Raw genomic sequence first — 26,400 nt, forward strand, 5'->3', positions numbered from 1 at the left:
GTTGGTTCAGTATCTTCTGCCAGGAACTTTGCCTCATAAAGCCAGTTGTACATTCTCACCGAGTCATCCGGTGAAACATTCAGACGGTTCCCTTCACTTAAGGATGAAATTGAAATCAGAAGAAATCAACCGCAGTCTGTCTTTATAACACTGAGCCACACGTGATGTGAACAAAGAAGTCATACATGAGTGTATCATCCTTTATGTGAACTGAACAATGACTATGGTTATTGTGCTGATGAGGTCCTAATTATAGATATTTAATTATCTCACTAACTGCTAATACATGCCCAGAGGATAACACAGCTACGACAATCTGAAAGGTTAAATGCTTCCTATTGGAATTACTTTTCCAGCCTTACTACATTTGTTTAACTGTGCATGGAAACATTTCCCAAAAGTAAAGTATGACTGTTTTATTACTGGAGCAATCTTTGATATAAAACACATAAATGCAAACTGCATGAGGCTGGGTTTCAGAGATGCAGAGAGGCCAACATTTACATCTAAAGGCTTAGAGAGAAAAGTAGATGGAAATGTATAACACAACAATGGAAAACCCTGATTGTACAGTATACAACAGTAGCATGACTGTACTTGTATAAACTGTTGGAAACAACATAGGGGCTTGTTGGAAGAATAAATGATTTCTGTAAGTGAACTGAACTTGTGCATCATACTCTGCACTCATTTATGACTTTTTTTTAAATGTCATTTAAACAGTACTCAAACAAATAAAACTATAAATATCTGTCTTTAACAGCTAAATAAAAATAATGTAACTAAAACTCTGGTAGATGAGAGACATGCAATGTATCCTTATTCATTGTTCATTATTTCCCTTCCTTTCCTGTTATATACGCATCCCAACACTTTTAGGGTTTATAGCTAACACATATAAAAGTGAGTTACCATCTGTAACATATTTAATGTTTATGCCCCAAAGGAAAGAATCACACATCCGATGCAATGTAAACCAAACACGTTTTATTAAACACAAAGCTACAATAAAACCTTAAATAAAAAACAAATGTTTGCACCATCCTTTGGCATCTAAACTACATGAGAAACTGTAGCTTGATACTGTATGTTGACTACTGCTAAGTGAGAATACGTTGCCTCGTTTTTGTAGCTCTGGTCTAAAATCCCTGTGATGGAAACTGATGAACATAGGTGCCCATTTGGTGCTGGGTCCCAACAATTTCATTTCAATGGCTGACAAAGCTGATAATATCAGATAAGATATTCATTTTAACAGTGATGCGTTAGCTGTACATGACACTGTAATTAACCTCTGAGGAAACAAGTTTCTGTCTGCACTCAAAAGGAAACTCTCAAACATGAAATACTGTTCGTTCAAACAGGAAACCCAATGACGACATTATTGGCTGAACTAAATCTTAGATCTTATTGAAAACAGGAAGACAACACAAAAACAACAGACAAGAGCCAAGGCAACAGTAACTAAAGCCAAGAGTTTCCTTGAGAAATTTATGAGCAATTGGCAAGACTGTCTCCACTTTGACACGACAAAGTGTTTCATATCCTTTCGTCCTCTGACACACAAGGACACAAGTACCCACAGCTCTTGAAGCCGTTATGTAATTATCCCCTTGGAAGATGTAGTCCAAGTGTGCTGCTGTGTATGCACAGACAGCCACTTTCAGACATAACACCTCCAGGCTAAAAAGCATAGTCAGTCATCCCTCACCCAGACCGGTTCTAAGTCAAACACCTGGCTATGCTTCCTATATGTCAGCCTCTTCCCAGTTTCTCTGGGGGACACTGATCATTCACGGTCAATTATAATCTGATCAGTGTAACATCAGTGCTGCCAACTCTAGAGGAACCATGCAGTCTAAGCCAGAAATAGTTAGTGGTGGTGGTAAACCAGTGGCAAGGGGGCAGGGGGTTGGAAATTTGAGTAGTGTGTGTGAGTGTGTGTGAGAGTGAGTGAGTGTGTGTGCCTGGTGTTGTGCATGCTTGTGGATCTCTTTTGTGCCATAGGGAGGAGGGGTGGAGAAACAAGGCTGTTGCTTTAAACAAGAATGTGTTCATTTTTAAAGGAGAGGGGGAGGATCTGAACTTAATTTGTCTGCCTACTGAAACACTGCAAGCGGATTTTTCATCATTTAAAAGCACCAAGGAGGGAGAGAGAGCGGGAGAGAGAGAGAGAGAGAGAGAGAGAAAGAGGGAGGGAGAGAGGTGCATTTGAGAGAGACAGCCTCTTAGAGCTGTGAGGCAGAAGTGATGGATTCAGCCCACAGAAAAGTGACAGTCTTCTCCTAACGGGCCACAGGCAGTACTCAAACTTGCCCTGGAGTTTCAACATTTATCAGGAAACTACCTCTAGTATCCAGATTAACTTTAGTAGTTTACTAGTTGTCTCTTGAAATTGTTGCAACTTTCCTCAAGTGCATTTTGGAACAATCTATTTATTTCCTGAACTGTTGCTGGAAGTTTAAGCATCTGTTCAGCTTATGACGGTCTTTTAATAATAGGCTTTAAAAACACCTCTGCTTGTCTTCCCTGGACTGGACTAAGGTGACAAAAAGTGAGAAACTAAACGAGTAAGAGGAGGACACAAGGGTGCAGCTTTCACACTTGGGATGACTTTCTACCAGGAGAAACTTCATTCAGCTTTGCCAGGAGGGCAAGGCAACTGAGGGAGACTCATCAATACCCTACAGTTATCACGTAAGCATTGTAACCTTTGATTATTTTTTAAAACATTCATCTTATTGAAAAGGTCCAGGGCTTACATTACATTAAAATATTGCCTAATTTCTCTTCAATCATAAGACATCCACATCTGTTAGAAGAACCGTAACAGATCAAATGATGATTGAAGTTGTTAGTAAAATCAGAATCAGTCAGGGTATTTTAAAAATAATAGTGACGCAATCAAAGTTTTTTTTGTCAAACTGAATGAAGTTAGACTCTGGCTCTGCCCTCTTAAGTTGCTGCATTTTACATAACAGAGATTTTGTTTAATCTTGAATTCATCAGTTGTCATGCAACATCTGCTGTGTGACTCACCGTTTGTTGCAAAAGAGTAATTCTTCTTTCTGATGACTAACTGGACAGATGAGACTGATTGACTTGGCTGACGGGGGTTAAATCAGCGCAGGGGGATGCTGGAGAGCGGGCTCCTTAGGCTAAGTGCTTCTTTGCTACTGATAAAACACAGGACCCTTAAAGAGTAAAACAACAGCACATGGGCGCTGAGTAGGATGTTTAGGAGATGATATTCTGTACAGCAAGAGCCTTGTAGGATACATACTGAAGTTATGTTGATTTTTTTTTTCCTGATATCTAAAAAGTACAATTTACTACTGAAAAAAAGGATAATGTATGTAAACAGCCTGCAGCTCAGGATGTTCCCCTGGGCTCAAGGGGACAGGGAAGCAGGCAGTTGAATCCAGTCTTTGTTTCTGTTGCCGGGTTAGTGTTTGGATAAGGGGGCTTTGAGGTAGCATGCTGGAACTTATCGAAACAATTCAGTTGACCCCCTGCTGCCGCGTCTGACTCAGATCACAAGTGGAAGAACGCACCAGGCAGCATGAGACTCACAAACCTTAATTCAAACAAAAACTTGAATTCTCCTGCTTCATGAAAAGAAAAAAAACAAATACTGCCTTTACCAACTAACTGAGCAGGTACTTGAGGTTAATCTTGTCCAGAATGTCATGTTACACGCTTACATGGATTACATGCTTGCGGAAAGAATGAGGACACCCTACAGGTAATGTAATAGTGCAGATTACCATGAGCAAATTGAATTTGACTCTGATCCAACACATATTGGGTGTCATGCCAGAGACTGCCAGTTCTCCCCTGAGTCGGCCCTAATTTGAACATGCAGCACAAAGCCGTCCCGCAAAGCGCCCGCTTCTTTTCAGCTACCGACAAATTAGGTGCAGTGTACTCATGTTGTGATCTCCTGTTGTGGATGATGATGATGTGATTATGAAGCATTCACACAGAAAGTAGGACACTGGGAGTGAAATGGGTCAGTAGATACAGTATGTCTTAACCAGGTACGCAGGGATAAAGGGAGTAGTGGTCCTGCGCCTCGATGGTCTAACTCTCTCCGTCTGCCACTGCCACTGACTCTGCATGTGTGTATGGCAGACCACTCTAATGAGGTGACGAAGAATGTGAGGAATGCCATGCTCATGCTGAAATGAGAGGGGCTGGGGTGAGACATCAGCCAGTCTTAGGCTGCCCACCTTCTAATTAATAAGTGCTGAGCATGACCAAAAAGACTGGAGAACAGCGCTGGTCAGAGACACACTGACCTGCCCACATATCACACTTGATTTCACATTGAGTAAAATCATGAACGAGGAGTCACATAAACACAGACTTACCACCTGTAGACAGTTAAACCAAAACATTTTGGTGTGAAGCAGACAGAGAAATTACCTAAGAGGAGTTCCACCAATCAAATTACAATGTTTTTTTCCAGTCAGTGCACTCAAGCTGTTTGTCTATAAACCCTGAGACGTAGTCGTTTAAGACACTTCTCAACACCAGTTAATCATTACAGCCATTGGCCAGTCAATAGCAGCTTGTTAAAGTGAAATAATGTAGGCACAATAATGATCTGTGGTGGCTGTTAACAGCAAAGACGTAGGAGGAGGAGCCTTTCTGTTGTTCCCTCTGGCAGACTGCAGATGGGTTAATAACAGGCTGTCTCAGTCAGGGCAGATGGGACTCTCTGTAAGGTTCCTGGGAGACAGAGTCAAGCAAGTGTTGTTGTCTTTTAAAACACACGTTCACAGAGAAAAAAATCTCAGACACGCACATACTACACATGCTCATGCAACAAAACAAAAAAAAACAACAGCCCACATTTCATCACAAGCTGCAAGCATTTTCCCTTCAGGTTTGAAGTGTAGTGAAGCCTGGAAAAGGAGATTCCGGGCTAACGATGTCCAACATGGGACTCCTCAGCAGCAGGGGTAAATAACTGGATTTCGCAGAGACACAGAGCTCATGTTCCAGAGAAACCGCAGGAGCCACCGGCCAAACACAGTCATCAGCACATTACAGGGGACAGGCCTGAGGCTGCTCTATTATGTCAGTGTGGGCTTACTTAAAAGCCGTAATTAGTGAGCACTTTAGGACTTACAGTACGAGATCATTTCATTGACAACTGATAAGTGTTTCTTTGCGTAGTGTGAAAAATATTTCTGAAAACACTGGAATTACTTCATCAATCAGCATCTGTAGAGGTGATGTCATACAACCAGGCTTTGTACTAGAACTATGCAAAAAGACAATTTCATGGTGAATTTGAAACAGAAAGCACTCTATTTGTTAGATAGTTTTTTAATCATAGCAGTAATGTCAGATGAGGACTTGTAACTGCTAGGTATAAACATGGATGAATCAAAAAGACTGACAGGTTACACAAGAGAGCCATGTGAAAAAAATCCACTAAAAAGACGTGTTTTCACAGTCTATTCTAGACAGATAAAGCCAGAAGGGTCGAATGTGCCAGGGGTCATGTTCTTGGAGAGCGCTACATTTTTCTTCTCCATGTCTCCAACCTAATGTGCTGGCAGCATGCCCGGAATAACAAGACAAAAACATTTCTGCTCTCTTCCCAATTCTGTTCTGACGTTAATGTGGTACATTATCTTCTACACCAAGAAAAAAGTATAATAAATGCTTGAGGGAATCACATGTAAGATTGCCTCTCCTGACGCGATTCTGCAAAACCAGGCCAATTTCAGCCTCTCTATGATGTTTTTTTGATTAGACTGGCCCCTTCATACTCTGGGGAAATGTCACACAGGACCCCTCTGTAATCCAATATGCAGCAGCTTTCAATTAGGGTGCCCCAGGAGTTCAAGGCCTTGATATCCTTACACAGAAGTTACTTTCTTTGCAGCCCTTAGTGGCATCTCCTAATAATGTATCGTCTACAAACAGGGCCTCCACTTATTCTTGTAATCAGAATTAATACATTTTGAATTGTAGGTCCAACAGTTAGGCATCTCATTTTCATTAAGTTTGAGGGATAATTATGGGTTTTGACACGAGGAAAAATTCTAAAGAGACTGTGATCTTAACAGGGAAATATTCCAGATCAGGATTATGTCATGTAACATCCTTAATTAGATTCAGCACACTAGATGCTAAGAGAAAGCATTTTACATGTTCAAAGTAAAGCTGTTATTAATGCGTTTCACTGTCTGAATGCAACTTATTTGCTTTTTAGGAAGGGCTTTGGAAAGGATTTAATAAAGAATGCTCAAAATTAGAAAAAAAAGTTCATTGAATAGCATCATCTGGTAATGTCTCAAATTTTCCATAAGCAAACCTGTCCAGGCTTGCAGAGGGGGGCAAATAGCTGTGTCCGTGTTTCATCAACCAGCAGTGGCAATTGCCAAAAAACCTGAGAAAGTCCTTATTAGACAAAATAAAATACTTGAGTCAGTGAAAAGATACAGTAAGTTACTTTCAAACCAGATGTTCTGCAAAGACTTTGATGGTAGAAACCTGTTTTAAACAAATCGTGATAAATGCCATGTGTAATGTGTTTTCTGTCATAGCAGCCACTGGAGCTTCTAGCTGGGAGAGCGGGAGATTTCCTTTCAGATCTAATGTGTTTTGGTAGACCAGTTTTTCTAAAATGTAACGACCTCCAGCCAAGCACCCTTAGAAATGTATAGATGGGCTTCTGAACTGGTCAACTTCCAGCAGTTAACAGAGGATAGCAGCAGTGTATTCTGATTGGTCGCTTTCTTCAGGTCTCAATCAGAACATCTGAGAAGGACTCCACTAATGTTCTTTAAAAAAAGGGGTATATGTAGCCCACTCGTGAGGGCTTTCAGTTCAAGTTGTAAGGAAAGATGGTTCACAGTAGGTACACTCATTTGGTCTCCATTCTTGAGACAACAAAATTTGGTCAGTTATAACAGCTTTTTCACTAAAACAGTCATGTTATCCATTTTTTTATCCAGGTCTTGGCAGGCTTTGGTGAGTTGGACTCTAACTCATGGATCCTCCTTCAATGGTCCTGCTGAGGCTCCTTCTTGTTTATGGACTATCCTGTGGTGTCCAACAGACTCTGGGGAGTGCATCAGACAGCACACATGGCAAAGACAGGGCCCAAGAATTTGAGAGTAGTGAGGATGGTCTAGAGAGAGAGTTTCTCTACGCTGGAAGGAGCAAGCGTGCTCCTGCTGACCAGCAGCAGGATAAGTGCTCTTACACTTTCATTGTGCCACAACAAAAAGTGAGCGGAGCCATTTGTGTCAACTCCAAGGAGCCGGAGGCCATGCTGGAGAATCGGGTCAACAAACAAGAGTTAGAGCTGCTTAATGTGGAGCTACAGAAACAGAAGAGGCAGATTGAGACCCTGCAGCAACTGGTAGAGGTGGACGGAGGGATTGTCAATGAGGTCAAACTGCTGAGGAAGGAGAGCCGAAACATGAACTCCAGAGTCACTCAGCTGTACATGCAGCTGCTCCATGAGATTATCAGGAAGAGAGACAATGCCTTGGAATTGGCTCAGATGGAGAACAAGATACTAAACCAAACATCTGAGATGCAACAGCTCACCAGTCGATACAAAGATCTTGAGCACAAGTACCAACATTTGGCATCTTTGGCCACAAACCAATCAGCTCTTATTGCCCTCTTGGAGGAGCAGTGCCAGAGTCGCCCTCCCCCTCGTCATGTGCCAGTCCCCCAGCCAAGGCCTCAGCCACCTCCACAATCACCACCTCTCAACAAGCCTTACCAACCACCTGTACTCCCACGAATTAACAACCCAATCAGCAACGAGATCCAGAGTGACCAAAAATCCCAGCCGCCTCTTCTTCCCACAATGCCCACTGGCACACACAGCCCCTCCACTACCGACAAGCCATCTGGTGAGTCTAGCATTGTTTGATATCAACTTTTATACAAAAGCCCTTTATTGTAAGTTGAATTTTTGATGAATGTTACCAAACTCACAGTGACCCTCACAAACAGCAGCCCGACAGAGAATAGTGTTTCTAAGTATATTGTGAACCTCTTGATCATTAATCACAAGACAATACCAGACATCCCATTGTTCCAGCCATAGCAATTTTAAATACGACCCACACATTCCCATGGCAAAGGTCTTTCAGTGGGAACAGAAACATGTTTGTCTACAGCCTTTGAGATGCATATCATCCAATTGCCATTATTCAACCCCCACAAAACATTAAGCACATTAGCAGGGTAAATGCATGTGCTTTAATGGATAGATGGATCCTAAAAGAAGGGGCTCTTAAACACATTAATGAATGATAAGGCTTTGAAATATATGCTAAGGTTGTATTCAATCAACTTTAGGGACTACTCCATTGCCGTTCCCTTTCATTAGTAGATTTTAAATGTTGGGAAAAAGAACAAACTATTCCCAACCTGACTTGGAGCTTTTTTCCATTGACCTTTTGTGACACTGCTTGCCATTTTCACCAGGCTGCGTGCGTGAACAGTAGTCTTTGTATGCAATGTTTGAATGGAGGCAAGTAATTTCCTGCCCACAGCCATGCAACTAACACCCCAAATTGTTACATAAGTCTTAACACGAACAGATTTTCACACAAAGCAAGAAAGGGAGAGGAAAACGCAACCTGACAGAGCAACTTAAAGAGGGATGGTGTCTAAGAAAAATGGGAGGGGGGGAAAGTACAAACAGATAGAGATACCAGCAGTCAGTGATGTCATTTGTTCCACTTGAACCATGCAAGAATCAGTCATATGTTCCACCAAGCTGTAGACTTTATCAAGCAGAACAGAGTAAGGCAGGGCAGTGCAGCTTTCTGGCTTTACTCAACAGAGAAATTCCTGAGATTAAACGGGTGGCAGAGACGGGGGCGAGAGACAGATATTACCTTGAGTAATTTTATAAAAACAACAACAACCTTTTGGCTGTTCACATAATGGGAACACTTGTATCTGTTTATGGTGCACATAATAACAGAGCAGGATCTAATGACATTTTTCTTCTACGTTCATAAACCTTCTCTTTCTTTATCTCTCTTGCAAACTGTTTATGCTCTCCTTCCCTCACATCTACCTCTTTGCGTGACCTCTATTCTCTTTTCATTTGTCTCCATTGTATTTGAACACTTTGTAATCCGGGCCAGTTGGCGAACCACACAAGTGTGAAATCTTGAGAACTTAAACACTTTCACAGCCAATTTAATCAGGGGAGCCAGTTGCCCCATTAGGGTTTACAAATCTACTGGGTTTGGAATTTGAGCAAAAATCATCATGGTAGAACAGAAACGAGGTCATTTCTGACGTAAAAATTAAACAAAACATACACACATACAAAAAGCTACAACCATTTGTTATACATTCTATTGTTGAAAACATTGTAGAGATCATGTTTCCAAATAATAAACATTATACTTGTTAGACAAGAAGCTGAGCCAGTTTTGTTTTTCATTTGTAAAACATCTATATAGCACGCTGCAGTGACTGTCCTGTTACATCACAAGAATAAGTAATGTAATAATGACCTAGCTGACTTACTGGAAGAAAAGTGCAAGTGAAGACAGGGATTTACATGTCGTCCTTAGATTCACTCAGTCCTGGAAATCCTCTCTTAAAAACATGATGTGAAACCTGTTAGGTAAGCCTCCACTTACTATGTGTCTGTATAATATTAACAAAAAAATCTTAGTGAAAGTAAGTAAAATAATCCTGCACTGTAAAGCCTCACAGATGCTTGAACATTTTTGCTACTGTTTCCTCATTCAGCAGTCAGATTTCCCTTTGCCCTCATGCCAGTGTTTCTTTTGGCTGCACTATCGGCAGCCATTTCCCCTGTGAGAGAAGCCGCCAAAGTCAATTCTGCTGTTAAAATGAGAGCCTCTGCTGAAAAATGGGATTCCCTATGGCAGAGAATAAAAACCCTTTGTGCAACTGTGACTTATTCTTTATTCCCCTTTCTTAACTTAAAAAAAAAACTGTTGTAACTGCCTGGATTTGACATGCTTTAAATCATTTGATGCCGTCATCTTTCTTTTCAGGTCCATTTAGAGATTGTCTGCAGGCTCTGGAAGATGGCCACACTACCAGTGGTATGTATCTGGTGAAGCCTGAAAATGCCAACCGGCTTATGCAGGTGTGGTGCGACCAGAGACATGACCCAGGTGGCTGGACTGTGATCCAAAGAAGGGTGGATGGCTCTGTCAACTTCTTTAGGAACTGGGAGACGTACAAGGTGCGACAACCACACACCAAATCAAGGACCTCATAGTCTAGGGGGAAGCTTATGTAGGTTGTTTGACACCAACCAGATGTGAACCAGTAATGAATAGGTAATTGTTAAGGTTTCAAAACTTCTGATGGAGCACCAGCCTCAGTCACTGCATAAGCCATATGACTCATTAGTTCCAGCAACATCAATTGGTCTTTGTGAATGACTTCACACTCAAATAAAAATTTAGGAACATGACTTAGAAGCCACATTGGTTGCTTGTGTTAGCAATCCCTGAAATTCTGCCAAAATAAATGTATTTTTCTATTAATTCTATGAATCTGGTGTACTCCAAAAACAGGGTATTCCGAGCAACTAGTTTTCTTTATCATTTAGAGGGAAACATCTCACAAAGAGAGAAACAGTTCTCTAGTAAACATTTGATTGCAGGCCAAAAAGTTCTGAAATCTCATCTTAGGGGGACCATAGAGATATTTCCTAGACTTTTATGGAAACCTTTGAACCACAATATATTCGAAATTTCATTTGTACACTTAACCTAAGGGATGTTTCCATGATTCAAAACATATGTGGGCTAGGGGATACCACAAACCAACTTACAGTGTGACTGGAGCCAGAAAACAGCAGCAGGGCAGTATCCACTGAGTCAGATTTTATACCATGCAGTTTTATCCTGCTGTGTTTTCAATAACAAAAAATAGTGGCAATCTGGACACCCGATGCTAGCTATAAACTTGAATCAAAGGGTCCATTTAAATTAATGTTCCAAGACGATAAACAACCCCATAGATGGGCTGAACTCTCAATTACCTCCAGATCATGGGCAATGACCCTAAATTATCCCCCAGACATTCAAAGTAACTATGCAAAACTGTTCAAAGAGCATTTAGCAACATTTCCTAAGCTTACTAAGGTGTTCTCTTATCATTGTCTTCACAGCAAGGTTTTGGCAATATAGATGGTGAGTACTGGCTGGGTCTGGAGAACATCTACTGGCTGACTAACCAGGGAAACTACAAACTACTGGTCACGCTGGAGGACTGGTCTGGCCGAAAGGTGTTTGCTGAGTATGCCAGCTTCAGAGTGGAGCCTGAGGCAGACTTCTACAAGCTAAGGGTGGGCCGTTACCATGGCAATGCAGGAGACTCCCTAACTTGGCATAATGGCAAGCAGTTCACAACACTGGACAGAGATCATGATGCATATACAGGTAACACTTTAATTCTAGATAGTATTAAACTTCAAAATCAGTAATGGATTATCATGGTTCCAATGTAAATGTAATGTTTATAACAGTATAATTATCTTTTTGGTATTTCTAGGCAACTGTGCCCACTACCAGAAGGGAGGGTGGTGGTACAACTCTTGTGCCCATTCAAATTTGAATGGAGTTTGGTACAGAGGAGGACATTATCGCAGTCGCTACCAAGATGGAGTTTACTGGGCTGAGTTCAGAGGAGGAGCCTACTCACTAAAGAAAGTGGTTATGATGATTCGTCCAAACCCAAACACCTTCCACTAAGCATCCAAGGAACACATACTGTACTGTTTAAAGACAAACTTTTTGACTCCTGAATTCCAAGCAAGCATGGTCTTTTTTGTTTAATGGGGTGGCACCAGGTCAAGACAGATGACAAAGAGAATATAAATGTTGAAAGTGCAATATCATAACATCAGGCAGATATACTGGTGCCGCAGTCAAAGATTGTGTGCACCTTGTGCATCATAACCCAGCTTCCGTTTTCCTTTCGGGTCAGCTGGGACATGTGCAAATTGCTCAGGAGTTTTTTTTTAATACACTGTCTTTAATAAAACAAAGATCTGTTAATCTGACAGTGGTCCAATGTTAACAGAGTGAAAAAAAACAATTAGTGCTTTTTTAGTTAAAAGGAAAGATCATAATAATTCATTACTTTGCTTTGAGATAGGAACCCTACCGTATGTATTTAGTTTGTATGAACATTTTCTTTGAACAAGCAAATAAGATTGACACAGGAAACAATTCCAGTGACTTTTTATTTCATCCTAAAACATTTTTTTGGAAATGTGTATTGATGAGTACAGTAACATTTACTAACTTGTAATACAGGGTTAATATTATGGCCAGTTTTGCTATTTACATACTTAATATACTTTATAAATAGTGCCATTTTATTTTCTTGCAAAAATGAATGCTGTTTATTTTAAAACATTAAGTTAATGATGTTTTGATAGATCTATGTACATTTAATGGATCTAAAAGAGAAAATAAACTCGGCACCAAACTTTTTTGGAGATACACTCTCTTCAAAGTCCTGCTTCTTTTCCATCATAATACTGTTACAGAAATCTTGGAATTGCTTGAGGAGGTATCCATCAATTTGCTTGTATAAATCAAGCACTGTATTTACTGTATAAATTAAGCAGTTTGTTGATGTTAATAGATCCAACACATTGCATTTGTACATAAAAGGTATTTGTAATATAATGTATTAAACGTGTTATTTCTCAATTAATTTGCAATAAAAAAAATGTACAGCTTGACTTTGTCTTTTTTGTGTCTCTTGGTTTAAAGCACACTGAGAACAGATTATATCTTCAGAGAACAAAATAGCCTTTATCCATTTTCCAAATTAAAAGAAAGACCACTTTATCTAGGTACTCAGGTTTGGCATAACACAGTTATTGTTACTATCACTATAGTGAACATGAATCCAGCATGAAGTGATTAAAAGAAGAATGTGCAACGTTTTGATCCAGTAGATGTCGCCCTTGAGCACCAGCACTAAACCAAAACAAGTTTAGTGCAACCAAAACAAACTAGGGTTGACACTATCGCCTCTTATACGCACTGCCCTGATGGTAAAGCATGAAAACATGGCCCTGTGTTTTTACAGTTGCTTAGCCTAATTCAACATCAGAAAGTTTTAAGATAAAGATGACTAAATCGGTCAAGTGACTTATCTTGTCAAAGATCAATTTTGTATTTGCATTTTTTTTTTTTACTCAGTCCAGCAGCCCCCTACAAATGCTTGGAAATGTACTTGTGTTGTAACTACTTTGACTTTATGCTTACATCACATATTTTCATGAACATCATACAAGTATAGAATAGAGAGAGAAAGTAGCAGCTGTGGGTTTTGAGAGAATTGCTGGATGTTTTGCACGCTCTGGCAACGAAGATCTTCTTGCCACCCTCCAACTTTCAAGGTACCATCTGGCAAAGTGAGGTCAAGCGAGTACAGCTTACTTTTCCTCTCAACAAATAAGTAACTGAAAAGAGCCTTCTTCAGGAAACCATCGAGCTTGACTATGTCCGATGATTTTGTTTTTGTAGCCATCAGCTGTTTCATGCAAACTTTTTCCGCTTCCATGTTCTATTGCATAACAACCCTCAGTCTCTCTGGACTATTTTTTGTTGATTGACTCCCGTAAATTTCCTCGACACTGGCACGGTTTGCTTCGGCAAGGTACAGTAGTTCATGTGCACAAGCACCAGCACACAAAGTGGACATGAAGTATAATCAATCCCAGCCTTCATTATCGAGAATTCCTGGAGTGTTATGGCTGTTTCCAAATAAAATGATAGGCCCCAAAGTCAGTATTGCAGCTGCGTTGTCCACTGCGCACCCCTTTTTTTTCTTTTTTTTTTGAGTACGCTTGTCTTGTAAACTAAGCACGCTTCATAATTACGTAAAGCCATGCATATGTTGTAGTACGACGAAGCACAAGAGGTAATCGTGCTCAGGCCCGGCTTGTCCTGGAGCAGTATGAGCGCAGGCCAGCGGGGGAATGGGAAGAGGAGACAGTCGTGCTTCAGCACGGTACAGAGCAACTTTGCCTCGTGCACACTTACTGCCAATTTCCACATAGTCTGTGTGTGATGTGTTCCGTTAGCGCCATAGTTTTGCTCCATTGGAAGGTGCACGCTAGGTCGTTCCATTCTGTCCAGCTTGACGCGTGCTTGCAGTGGGCTCCATCGAAAACAGACTTGTAGCGTATTTGAAACATTACAAAGGAACAATTAGTTCTGCATTGCTATTTTACAAACATGAGTAAAGACACTAAATATATATTTTATGAGATAATGATTTGGTTTGACTTGAGGTCTAAAAACTAAAGTTATAAATAACTTGATAAAAAAATATAGAGTAGAAGTTATGGAAAATAAGCTTTTAAAATAGAAATTAAAGATTTTGATTGTAGTTGAACAACCAGCACGCACTGAACAATTTGCTTATTTAATTCAAAACAGTATTAACATAGTACCTTACCTGTTTCCATCTACTTTACCCTGGCTATCACAAATATTTACTAGAATATCAAATTAAATCATTATTTACATTTTACAGTAACTCATAAACCCATGAAAAGCATGCCCTTGCGGTGTCTGCAGTAGATTTTCCCATTCACATTTTTTACCAACACAGTATAGACTAAGGTTGTGCGATATTGGCAAAAAATTATATCTCTAGGGCAGGACCCGAATATTGGGCTAATCGAATGTTCGCTCGTCGGGTAGGCAATCGATTACTAATTTTAGGATTTGAATATTCAGGGGTTTTTTGTTTTTGTTTTTTTTTGGGTACCTGATATTCCTATTCTCACAGCGGTCGTGAACGTCACACTTCAGTTCACCTTGGCCATCAAAAGGAAGACAAAATGCCGAAGACTTCATCTGTGTGGGAACACTTTAAATTAAGTGAAGACAAGACAAAGGCAGTGTGCCAAATATGCAATTTGAAACTGGCCTACCATGGTGGCACAACAAGCATGAAAAGTCACCTGAATGCTGTAAAAAACTGAGACCATACTAGCTAGCAAACTTAGCTTAGCCATTACCTTTGTTTGGAAAATAGTTAAAATAAAACATAAGGAATAATGTTGGAACATCTGGGGCATAAAAACTAAGGGTATGCCTGATAATAACTTGTCCATGTCCATAGGTGATTCCCCAGGCATCGTAGCCATCAACATCCTCTACCACACCTAAAACTATACAGCAGACCCCACAGTTCCAAAAACCAATAACGGAGAAATGAAAGAGGGGATAACGGATGCCATAGTAGAGTTTGTCGCTATGGATGAGACCAATAAACATAGTCGAAGGGGGAAGGCTTCAGAAAATTAATGAAGAAGATGGAGCCTGACTACACTGTCCCCAAACTCCAGTATTCTCCAGTATTTCAAATGCCCTGTCCATGACAATGCCAGCAATATGAAGCTGTGCTGTGCCGAGACGCTGAGGAAAGAACCGGAGAAATGAGGCGACGTTCAAGGGGTCTTCTTCTCAGGACACACGCTATAGCTGTGCATAAATACAGCCCTAAAACAGAATACGTTGCACAGTTTCGGCTGCCAGGAATCTCGTGGGACACTTAAAAAAAAAGTGCAAAGGCAACAGCTGCCTTAAAAGACCAGCAAAATGTTGTAGAGCACAAACTCCGACAAGACGTCGCTACTCAATGGAACTCTACGTGTGAAATGCTTGACAGACTGGTGGAACAATAATGGTCAGTGACCGCTACACTTTGTTTACATCGCCAGGACCGCCGGCCAGCTCATCCCCTCGCCTATAAAATTTTATTAATTGAGGGACTAGAGAAAAGAAGAATAACATACTGTACTCACTGATTATTTGAATGTCACTTACCGTAAAATCCGGAATATAAGTCGCACCGGTATATAAGACGCACCCTGTTTTGAAGGTCTCTTAGAGAGAAAAAAAAAGTTTGAACTGTCTTCCTGCGTGACGATTTATATTGTTTTCAGCGATGTCTACAACGTGCAGTTTGTGTGCAGCTGTGTCATTCTTTAGTTCCGTTTGTTTTCACGTTCAGGAGTTTGCACTACTACTAGCTACAGTACGGTAGTTGAGCTCTCAGCCTGCTGCAGGGAAAGTTGTGAGGCACAGACTCCTAGCTTGTGACGTTGAGAGTCGCACTGCCCGACTCCGCTGGTCACTCTTTTAACTTTAATATGGGACTCTTTCAATCAAAAGAGCGCTCCACAAGGTTTATTTACGGAACAATTTACCACTGTAAATGCATGATTATCACCTCGTTAGGGAGAAAAGATGTGGAAAAAGTTGCGCAGCCAGACTGGTATGTGTCGCCGTCTTTCCCAGCACACCGTGCACTCTTTCAATACACAATGAATGGGGATGGGTTTATAGACTGTAAGGTTTTTAATCACCCCAGGTCGCAGTGATAGGAGCTGCTGCACCCGCGGTAATGACGGCGCGTGTTTCAGTATTTTGTACTGGTATATTGGTAGCAGCCAACTTTTAAGATGAAAAAATAGGTATTAAAAGTGCGTCTTATACACCGGATGTTACGGTAATCGTTTATAGATCATGGTTATTTCGTGTAAATTTACATGCAGTGTGAAGATACGAGCATAATAAAGATAGCATTAGCATGCTAACACAACAATGCAGCGCTAGTTGTTATGGTTTCATGCTGGTGCTCAAGGGCAACATCTGCAGGATCAAAAAATCGCATATTCTTCCTTTAATTTAGCATAAATGTTATTAGATTTTAAGGTTGTCCACCTGGCTGAACATCTGCACCAGCGACATACCGTTCAGGAGGTGGAAGAAGAACCAACAGCAAGCCATGAAGAAGAGGAGACTGCCGTGCCACCATCAAAAAAAAAGCAACAGCAGGAGCTGTTGCTGTCTGACTCTGATGATGAAGAGGAAGAAGAATACAACAGAGACAGCGCAAAGAAAGAGATGGAGCAATACTTGAGAGACACGACTAACGTCCATTCTTCTGGCCCACTTTCATGGTGGAAGCAAAACAGTGACCGCTACCCTAAAGCAGCCAAACACTGCCTTGGCGTTCCGGCCACTTCAACCCCGTCAGAGCGCATTTTCTCCAAGGCTGGCTACATCGTAGATAAGACCAGAAGTTCCCTTTTACCGGAAAATGTGGACAAACTCATCTTCCTGGCACACAACATGAAGAGAGTGTAGGTAGGCTCAGCTTTATATTATGTTATTATAACTGCGCTACCTACGTTGTTTTATTTATCATTTGTTTTATTATTTATAAGGCCATTCATTTATTTATATTTAAATTATTTCTTTATTGTAATGTGTGGAGTATTACTGTTATTATAATTGTGCTACCTACCTTGTTTGTTCTGTTTATTACAGTTTGTATTCTATCTATTGAATATAATAATAAGCATGCAATTTATGCATTGCTTTTCTGATATGATTGCACAACATATGAATGTAATTACTGCTGTAAAAATTGGATCTATAATGACAAATAAGGGCCTTTAAAAAGCATTGGCAGATAGATTGAATTGATACAGCTAGCGCTCTGTGGAGCAAGAGTAGTGTGAGCTTAGAAAAGGAAACTCATTTGATGAGTGATGATAGAAATTTGCAAAAAGGAAGAGTGCATGCACAATGACTTTTCATCTCCTCTGCTTTTCATGATGTACTTTTATGCGATACCTGCTTCAGTTTGCTTTAATTTTCAAAATCCATCTATTCATAAAAAATTAGAATAAAAAGTTACATATTAAAGTATAGTCGTAGATAACTGCTTTATGAAAAACTTAATCAAATGATTTAGTATTGAGAACTTCTTACATAAAATCATGTTGTCTCAAACACTATCATGAACAGCATTTGCATAGAGTCTGCACGCCAGAAAATGACAAATGAAATGTGACAGGCTTGTAAAACTAATGCATCTAGCAGACCCTTCCACTGACAGCAGAAACCACCTTCACTTTACTATGTGTGAATGAGATTTCCAAAGACAGCTGCAAAATGAAGCAAAAATGACTTTACACTGCAATGAACCAAGCCCCATTAATGTCATACTTTGGGAGCAGCACAGAGTTTTGTTGAGAGTCTAGAGAGCATCAATTTAAAATGAATCCCTGAGACTGACAACCTGATGTCCAAAGAGACCAGTCATTAACAGAGCAAAACGTGACACATGTATTCATATCCCTACTCTGAATAAAAACTAACTTCATATGCTAGCACTTTTCACTGCCAAAATAAAGATGGATGCTTATGTGATGGCAGCCAAAACACTTGTCTTACATTAAACAGACAAACACTGGCTGCTAAACCTGGCTCATAAGTCGAAGCTAAAAAATCTTTCTTCACAATGACAAAGAGGCTTGGGATGGGACAAAGGAAGACATTCATCACTGCTACTGTCACTCTTGTCAGCTGTGTTTCTTCTAAAGATGGATGGGACAGTAAAATAAACTTTGCACAAAGTCCTTCTGTCTTCCCAGATTGGTAAACACTGTTTTTATAACATTTACATCTAAAACCAGTTTGAGTCTGCTTTCTTAATCAACCTAACAGTGGTTAAACAGAGGATGCTGTTTCAACGTCTCCATAAACAGAGGACAGACTCTTTGGATGCCGTGTACGTCTGAGGACTCACCACGATGGAAAACCTTCAGTAAGGGTGGCCTGTGAAGCCCCCGATCCTCAACCAACACGGAAAATCACGAGCTGACAGAATGCTCACTCAGCATAAAGAGAACCGCATTTCCTGAGCCTTCAAACCTGAACCTTCAAACCGTCCTGTATTGTTGTTTCACATCTGTAAAGTCCATGTCCGTGAACTTTCAGAGCCACTTTTTTGTTTTCTAGTGCTCCCAGGAATACTTTTCACTCCACCTTTTGCATAAATGTACTCTTAGCAGGACACACCACAGCACAGCTTTCACGTGGGACTGTAATTACTTTTGTTATGCCTTTAATGCCACATGTAGGCAAAGAGAATAATTGTGAAGCATTGGGATGATTGACAAGGACATTGAGCATTGCTAGTATGTGACAACCATCTCAGGGTTGTGATTTAAATAAGGGGTATAAATCACAAGTTTCATCATTTTATTATGTCCATTATTAAAAGAACAAAAATAAAATATTCTAATTGTAAGTCTGCAACAACAATACTTTGAAAGTCTTTAGTTTCTGTACCTTGAAACGATAATATCGATTGATATTTGTTTACCTTGCTTTGATCATTGGGTCAATAGTGACTAAAACTAACAAAACTCCAGTGTTAAGCCATAGTGGAGAGGTATCAAACAGCAGACCGAAATCAGTGACGCCAAAACTTTCTATCTTGCAAATTATCACAGGTACAACACACCTATTTTTTCTCCAAGCTATCTCAGACCTGAAGTGAAAAGAGCGGTCATTAGTGCAATATTACGCACCAACAATAGACTTAAGGTCCTGCCACTCTATGGAGCCTCACGCTAGTCTGACTGTCCACTTTAACATCCAACTGAACAGTTGCTTTCTGCAAAAAAACAAAGATTCCTTGAGGATTATACAAGTAAAAAACATCTCAGTGGGGATAAAAGTGTGTGCTTATTGGGGCCTGGATGAGAAATGTCAAGTCTGTGTGGAAACTTAACATGCAGCGAACATGGAGTAGGCTGCCGTACTGAAAGAGATGAGCAAACTGTAATGCTTTGGACGCAGATTGTATCTAAGAGTTGATTGTTTTGTCACTTCTTTACTTATGTGCAATATAACTAAAATAATAAACAACTTGTCATGAAACAAGCTAAAAGTGACTTATCTTACTTAGTTATTGCTAGTTTTTTAAGCGTGGTTAAAGGCACAACAACTTTAAAATGGCATGCATGATGTAAAGATAGGGCTGGAGAAGGATGAAGGACATTCCCAGGTTGATAGCCTGCTGCACCAAGGTGGTGTCTTAGGAAAAAAAAAGAGCAGCATCTAATTCCTACCTTTGAAGATGCTGACGTCACAGAATTTGTCAGCAAATCATTGGGTCCACTGCTGGAATGTAAAAATAAACTTTAAATAGCAGACCACTTCAGTGTCTCCTGTTAGAAACCAGTACTTCACTTTGTTGTATTCCTGTTGCCTTAGCAGTATTGTGCATTTAAAAGAACACTTCCTAAGACCATTAAAAAGAGAGATGTTGAACTACATGAATGAGAAACACAAAGATGAAGCTACTCAAAAGCTGCAAGATAGGGTTTTCGGTTTGGTAACTAGCTTCAAGATGGTCTTCATCAGTGCAGAAAACAAGCCAAATGTTAAGGGAAGAGTAACCTCAGGGCTGATGGAATGCCAGGAGACACCAAGACGCAGTGCTGAAGTAGACTAAAAGTTGCTGACACATCCCAGGCAAAGAAGCCCTTGGGAAAATTCATTAGAGAGGAGCTCCAGCTAAGGCTGATTCTTCAATGATGCTATGCTGAGTTAAACAACGACCAGAAAAAGTGACAATCTTTCTCATCAGGGTGAAAACTGTTCCGCGATATCGGTACATACACGCAGAGCAGCAGCCATCATGGCTGAGTCTGATGTTGAACTGGAAATTACCATAGAAGATACCTACGCCACTTTTGAATCCTTTGTGTGGCAGCTAGATGAGAAACAGATCACTGCTGATCCGTGATCTGTTCAGATCACCCCTTATGGTTCGGGCCGCAAGTTATCTGCGGATCAACAGAAAATGTATCATCATGGTGGAAAGCTAATGTAATACTGCTAAATCCCTGTGCAGTCTATGTACAGAGTTTAATGAGTGTGACCATGCACCAGTGAGTTGCTCTGTACAAAATAGGAAGACAATTCAATTTTTATGTAAGTTTCACACAGAGACTTAAAGTGTCTTTTCTCCATCCTGTGAACCCAACATAGTGTATCGTCTCTAAAATAAATAAAAGAGATTATGTTTTATGCTTTAAACCTTTTGTGTGATCCTAGTGTAAGTACTAAAAGATTATTCAGATGTTACTGTGTATTAACATTTAGAATTTAATGTGTCAGCACATGTGCTCAGGATGTGAAGCACTATTAAGGGCTGCATAGGGGAGGAGGCTTTTCCACTGCGTCTTTCTCCTTTTTTCCAGTAAATGTGAGCAAGGGTCATGGTAAAATCTTTTCATGTAAGAACTCAGTACAGCTGTGAAACAGAGGTTAATTATTCAATTACCAGCTGTGGGGTATTGTGATACACCAGCAGACTTACAATTTAAGAGAATCCCATGTAGAAGAAACTGTAATACTTGCATGACAAGATTAGATATTCTCCACAAAGTGTCAGGACAGTGAAACAAATCATCTTCTGTCAACTTTTCTTTGTTTTTCTTCTCTTCATCAATGTTACGTCATCCTTCAGTGATAGCTAGCCGCAGACTATAAACATATTGAGGTACCACAATTATGCTGCTTTTTCAGTCTGGATTACTTTTCTGTCTCTGTCACAGGATATGAAATGCAAACTTTTCCTGAGGTGACAGCCTATCATTGTTATTGTCACACTGCAAGTCAGCAAAAACTCTGAACACCAAAGCCAACAAAACCCAACTTTTTTCCGAGCAATTTCATCAAACAACAGCAATTAAATGCTGTGAAATTATTTTAATGCCTTTGGGAGTTGTTAAATGTGCTTCAAAATAGAACCATAATAGAGTGGTTATGCCTCTCTTTGGAAGGAATAATCAACTGATTGTTTGTACCAGAGTGGACCTATTGCATTTGGTTTTTCAGTTATTTTTTCCAAAAGCTCAGCTCTTGAACTGATTTCCAACTGTTGAGCTGTGCAGACTTTCTTATACTTTACAGCCATATGCCACGACCACCATTTCATGTCTTTCCAAAACGTCCGTGAGACCTCTGCAGGGAGCTTACAGGAAATCTCTTAAGGATGGAAGAGGGGAATTTTCCTTTACATAATGGAAATTGTATTTTGCAAGATATTACTGTGACCAGTGTTGCTGTATTTCAACGTTCAACAAAACTTTATTTGGTTAAGTATCTTTACTGTAAGACTGCAGACTAAAATCTTTCACAGTAAATGTTATACATGTTATCATGGGTACTGGACAACAATACTTAGGTTTTAATTTGGTGCTTGTGACATTGTTTTAATATATAGCCTGTGTCCTTTCAGAGTTTAACTCAACTCGGTTATCACTATTTTCTGACCGACTCAGAACACAAACAAATGAACTCCATTTCTATCTGGTTTTGGTTTGATGAATTCATTTAAAACAAATTCCAGGAAGCTGAGTGAGAAACCAGTTTTGATCTCATGGCAGCAACCCAATTGACTCTAAACCATTACTCGACTGTGAGTCAAAGTTATTGGCGCATGGATGACCTACCGTACAACAGACTGAATCAGTTTTAATAAAGGAAAATATGACCAATGAAAAAATAGTCTTTTTCTGGAAATGGAGGGGTTTCTCAGAATCCGACAGATGTTCCTCTTTACACGGATTTTATGTTATTATGTCAGACACTCTTCCAGAACTCAAGCTCTGTCCTCATCCAGGCAAGTGCCTTACCTTCTAGTTGTCATACTTTGAGGCCTTTTTTTTTTACTTTTTTCCACTCTGGCCATGGACTTGACAGCTAAGCACACCTGTACTCTGAAACCATTGCACACTGGTGCACACTGGTGCACACTGGTGCGGTTTGGGTCAGGCCAAGAGGTAATAAGTTATCTTCACTAAATTGTCCCTTTACATTTTCCTTTTGCTTCTGAAGTGTGAAAGACATCCCCTCCACAAATAAAAATCCTGTTAAACCACAGTGTAATCATTTTGTATAAGAGGAAATCTCTCACCTGCTACACTTCCTGCTGCCATTTTTTTTTTCATGTGTCAGCAAATTCTCAATCAGAGGGCCATTAGGATAGATTTGGTTAAATTACATGAATAAAAAACAATTAAAACGCAAAAGCAATTAATTGTGTTGTCTGATGTTCTCTTTGTCCGGCATTATACTGTTAGCAAGTTTAGAGTCCTCTCAGCTGGTTATATTGGTTCAATACTGCATTCTCCCGTCAGTTGCTCATGTTTGTTTGCATGTTTTAAAACAGCAAACCACCATATGGATTTAGCTATAAACTTTAGATATACTGCACATATTCATTTTGTTACACTGCACATATTCATTTGGAAACTATATTAATGACACTACTTTTGTTCATTAATTAAATCATTAACATTATTGTTTTCTTTTAGATATTCAATGAGCATTTCAGCCCTGCACTAGGAGCTGAAGGTAAGCTGAGGCCTCGACTCTTACAATATAACACCAATTAACCAGACTAGTATAATGTTAGCGGTAATGTTACTGCTGGGGCAGGCAAAAATAATTTTCTTTGCTTGTGTAAGTTCATTTTTTATAACAAGAAATAAAGAACTAATAGCATTAATGTTTCCTGGGCTTCTCTAATTTTAAGTTCAAGCACAGGAGGCTAAGAATACTTTAGTTGTAATAGAGTATTTTAAAGACAGAGTAAGTCAATGCAGATTCAAACCTAAATATTTTCTTAACTATTCACTGATCACCTGCTTGATTGCCACATAATAAACTGTGTCTTGTTTTAGCTATATAATACCATTAACTTAGCAACTGATAATGTTTGAAAACAGAGATTTAACTCACTGACAGCAGTTGAAGAGCTCATTTTCCTGGATTGACGTTGATGATTGTGGACAATTGAATGTCTGTAGTGTATGTGGTAGTCAAGTCTCTTCTCGCTGATCATCCTCTTCTTTGCTATTCCTGAGTAGAACTCCAAAGAAGTTGCTCCTGATTGAAAAAGTTTTAAATAATGAGAGGGACAAGGTGGAAAAGGTTGTATTTGACATATGCTTTAATTATTGTTTCGGCCCATTTCAAAGTTATGAAGTTGTTCTTCCAACTTCAGTGTGTTCACGACGTGTTTCAATTTGAAAAGTCAGAATGGTTTAACAACAACAAACAGCATGGATGCTACAAGCTGATGTGTGGAAGTCACTGTTACAAGTTATATTTGAGCAAAAAGTTGATGTGCAATAGGCTAAATGAATTCATAAAAAGTAGCCTATCTTAAATTACCAAAACATCTTTTGCCCCAAATGTTATGAAATACATGATGACAAGTAGTCAAGTCAGGCACCTTATGTTAACACACCGTGAAGTTTGTCCAAAGGTTTTAAAAAAACATATTTGTGGATCTCTGAATGCATGTTTATTCTGTGATTGCCGTGTTTTTTTTTTGCTTACTACTGTACATTCTGCATCTAATATCCATGTTGCATTTATTTTAGAGGACGTGTACAGCTAATTCAACAAAAAAAAGGAGCCATTATGTGCACATTGCACACATAGATGAAGTTAAAAGCTAGTATATCTTGGGCCTAACAAGGGCAAACAGGACTGCTTGCAGTGTCCCAATCGTTTCAGTTGTAGACAACTTTTTTTAACAGTGGACCTTTTGAGATTTCAGTGTAGAAAAAGCACAGGTGTGAATTATATAAACAGTTACTTTGTTAAATTCAACTGCCCCAGGAAGGCATGATAGCAGCAATGGCATTCAAAGTTTTGCAACTAAATCATCGATATTGTAACTAAAACTGTGTGTTACTAAAGTGCAAAGTCAATATTTAAAGGCCAAACAGTTAAAGAAAAGCTTTCTATGAATAAACCTATGACAACTAGGGTATGTACACAATATAATGCGCACTTTACCAAAGTATAACAAGCTTGAAATATTTTGTATACACTTGTTAAATTCCAACAAGTGTTAACAAGTTGCAAAATGTCAAAATTGAAATATGGTTAAAGTGTTGAGTTTGTAGCACTTTTAAAATGTCTATAAGAGGCAGAGCTACTTTTATAACTCGACATAAGTTAACCAGTTAGCTGAACTAGTAATTACCGTTTATCATTAGTATAATTTAAGCTAGCAATAGCCTACTAAAACACCAGCTAGCTTACAGGCAGCTACATTAGCAAACACTTTTGATATCCCTCCTTGGTTTCCTCAGCTGAAAAAAGGCACCGGCATCACTTTAGGCCAATAAACAATCATTAATTTAATGGTGGTATTGAAGCTATGTGCCCTGTGTATGTTTTTCTTTATTACTTAACGGTATTTTCTTTGTTATATATCCTAGTCACTGTTGTCCTCTTCAATCCCACCAGCTATAGGCCTACTTCTTCCTCACAGATCCCCTGTAACGTGGCAGTGGCATCTTATTCACAGGGCTGTTTGGCTCTGTGTACACAATAACATTATTATACTATATTCTTATGTGGTCAGAGAGCTCAATATAGAAGTTTCTCAGCCTGACTCAAAAGTGATGAAGGAATAGTTTGAGTCAGCCCCATTACACAATGCACAATAACATAGTGGTATAAAAGAACATTTTAAATGCTGTGTCTCGGGAGCCACCTACAACAACTACATGGTGACTTAAAAGATGACAGGAGAAGATGAGAGGGCTGCATTTTCAGGATTGTATGGGTGTGTTGCTACTGTAGGATACATGAGACAAACTGAATCAAAATATAACTTAAATATGTTGGAAATTAAGTGCACCAGGAAAAACTGCTTTAACAGGAATTATGGTAATCCTGAAGGTACATTAACAAATGTGTGAAACAAGTATACCTATCAATTATTTACATGAATCCAACTGGTGGAGTTTGTGTTTCGGAGCCGCAATACATCATTCCCGTAGAATGCAGTTTAAGACTCCATGTGGAAACACAGCTACCTCGGTTTCCTGGCCTTGTATCTTGTGGTTGTTTTAATGCTCATATTCCACTGAACAGTGCAATTTAGCCTATTATTTCAGGATCAGATGTCTGTGCAGCCCTATAATGCTGTCATTTAAGCAATCACCCACTTTATTAGAACTTTCAGCAAAGAGTGGTGCTGCCAAGTCTTATATTATTTACTGAGATAATCAATTACTGCAATATATTAACAAATGATTAAGAGATGTTCCAAACCCTGGAATTGTTCTCATTGAGGGTGATGATGATCGCCCCATGCAGCCTGAAAGTTATGTAAGAAAATGTTGAGAAAGCACAAAGCAGGCCAATTTGGTGGTTTTATTGGTCATTTGGCTGCCTCATGTTCTTACTTTTTGTAAAAACCCACATACAGTGGTACGTAACACTGTGGGAGACTGTTGTACAGCTGTGAGTGGATTTCTCTCTCCGGGTGCATTTTTTTACATGGAAGGAAAAAGAGAAACTACACTGCTGAGGATTAGGCAAAGAACTTGACCAGCAGGAAAAGAAGCTTGTTTGGTGATAAATTTGTTTTATTGCCAGCCATCTGGGATTAAAGCAATTTATCGTTTTATATTATATCATGTTGCCTCAGTGACTTTTGTAAATGGCTTATTATTAAGTGAATACA

General features: G+C 39.5%; 1 protein-coding gene across 1 annotated transcript; it reads left to right on the plus strand.

The window, feature by feature from the left end:
- Positions 1-2,166: 2,166 nt before the first annotated feature.
- On the plus strand, positions 2,167-12,748 carry angptl2b (angiopoietin-like 2b). Its single transcript, XM_061037673.1, has 5 exons — positions 2,167-2,697; positions 6,978-7,892; positions 10,035-10,228; positions 11,165-11,435; positions 11,548-12,748. Exons 2-5 carry the CDS (start codon positions 7,013-7,015, stop codon positions 11,745-11,747), a joined length of 1,545 nt encoding a protein of 514 aa, XP_060893656.1. The 5' UTR covers positions 2,167-2,697; positions 6,978-7,012; the 3' UTR covers positions 11,748-12,748.
- The last annotated feature ends 13,652 nt before the right edge of the window (positions 12,749-26,400 follow it).

The sequence above is a fragment of the Labrus mixtus genome, chromosome 5, assembly GCF_963584025.1.
Source record: "Labrus mixtus chromosome 5, fLabMix1.1, whole genome shotgun sequence".
Lineage (NCBI taxonomy): Eukaryota > Metazoa > Chordata > Actinopteri > Labriformes > Labridae > Labrus > Labrus mixtus.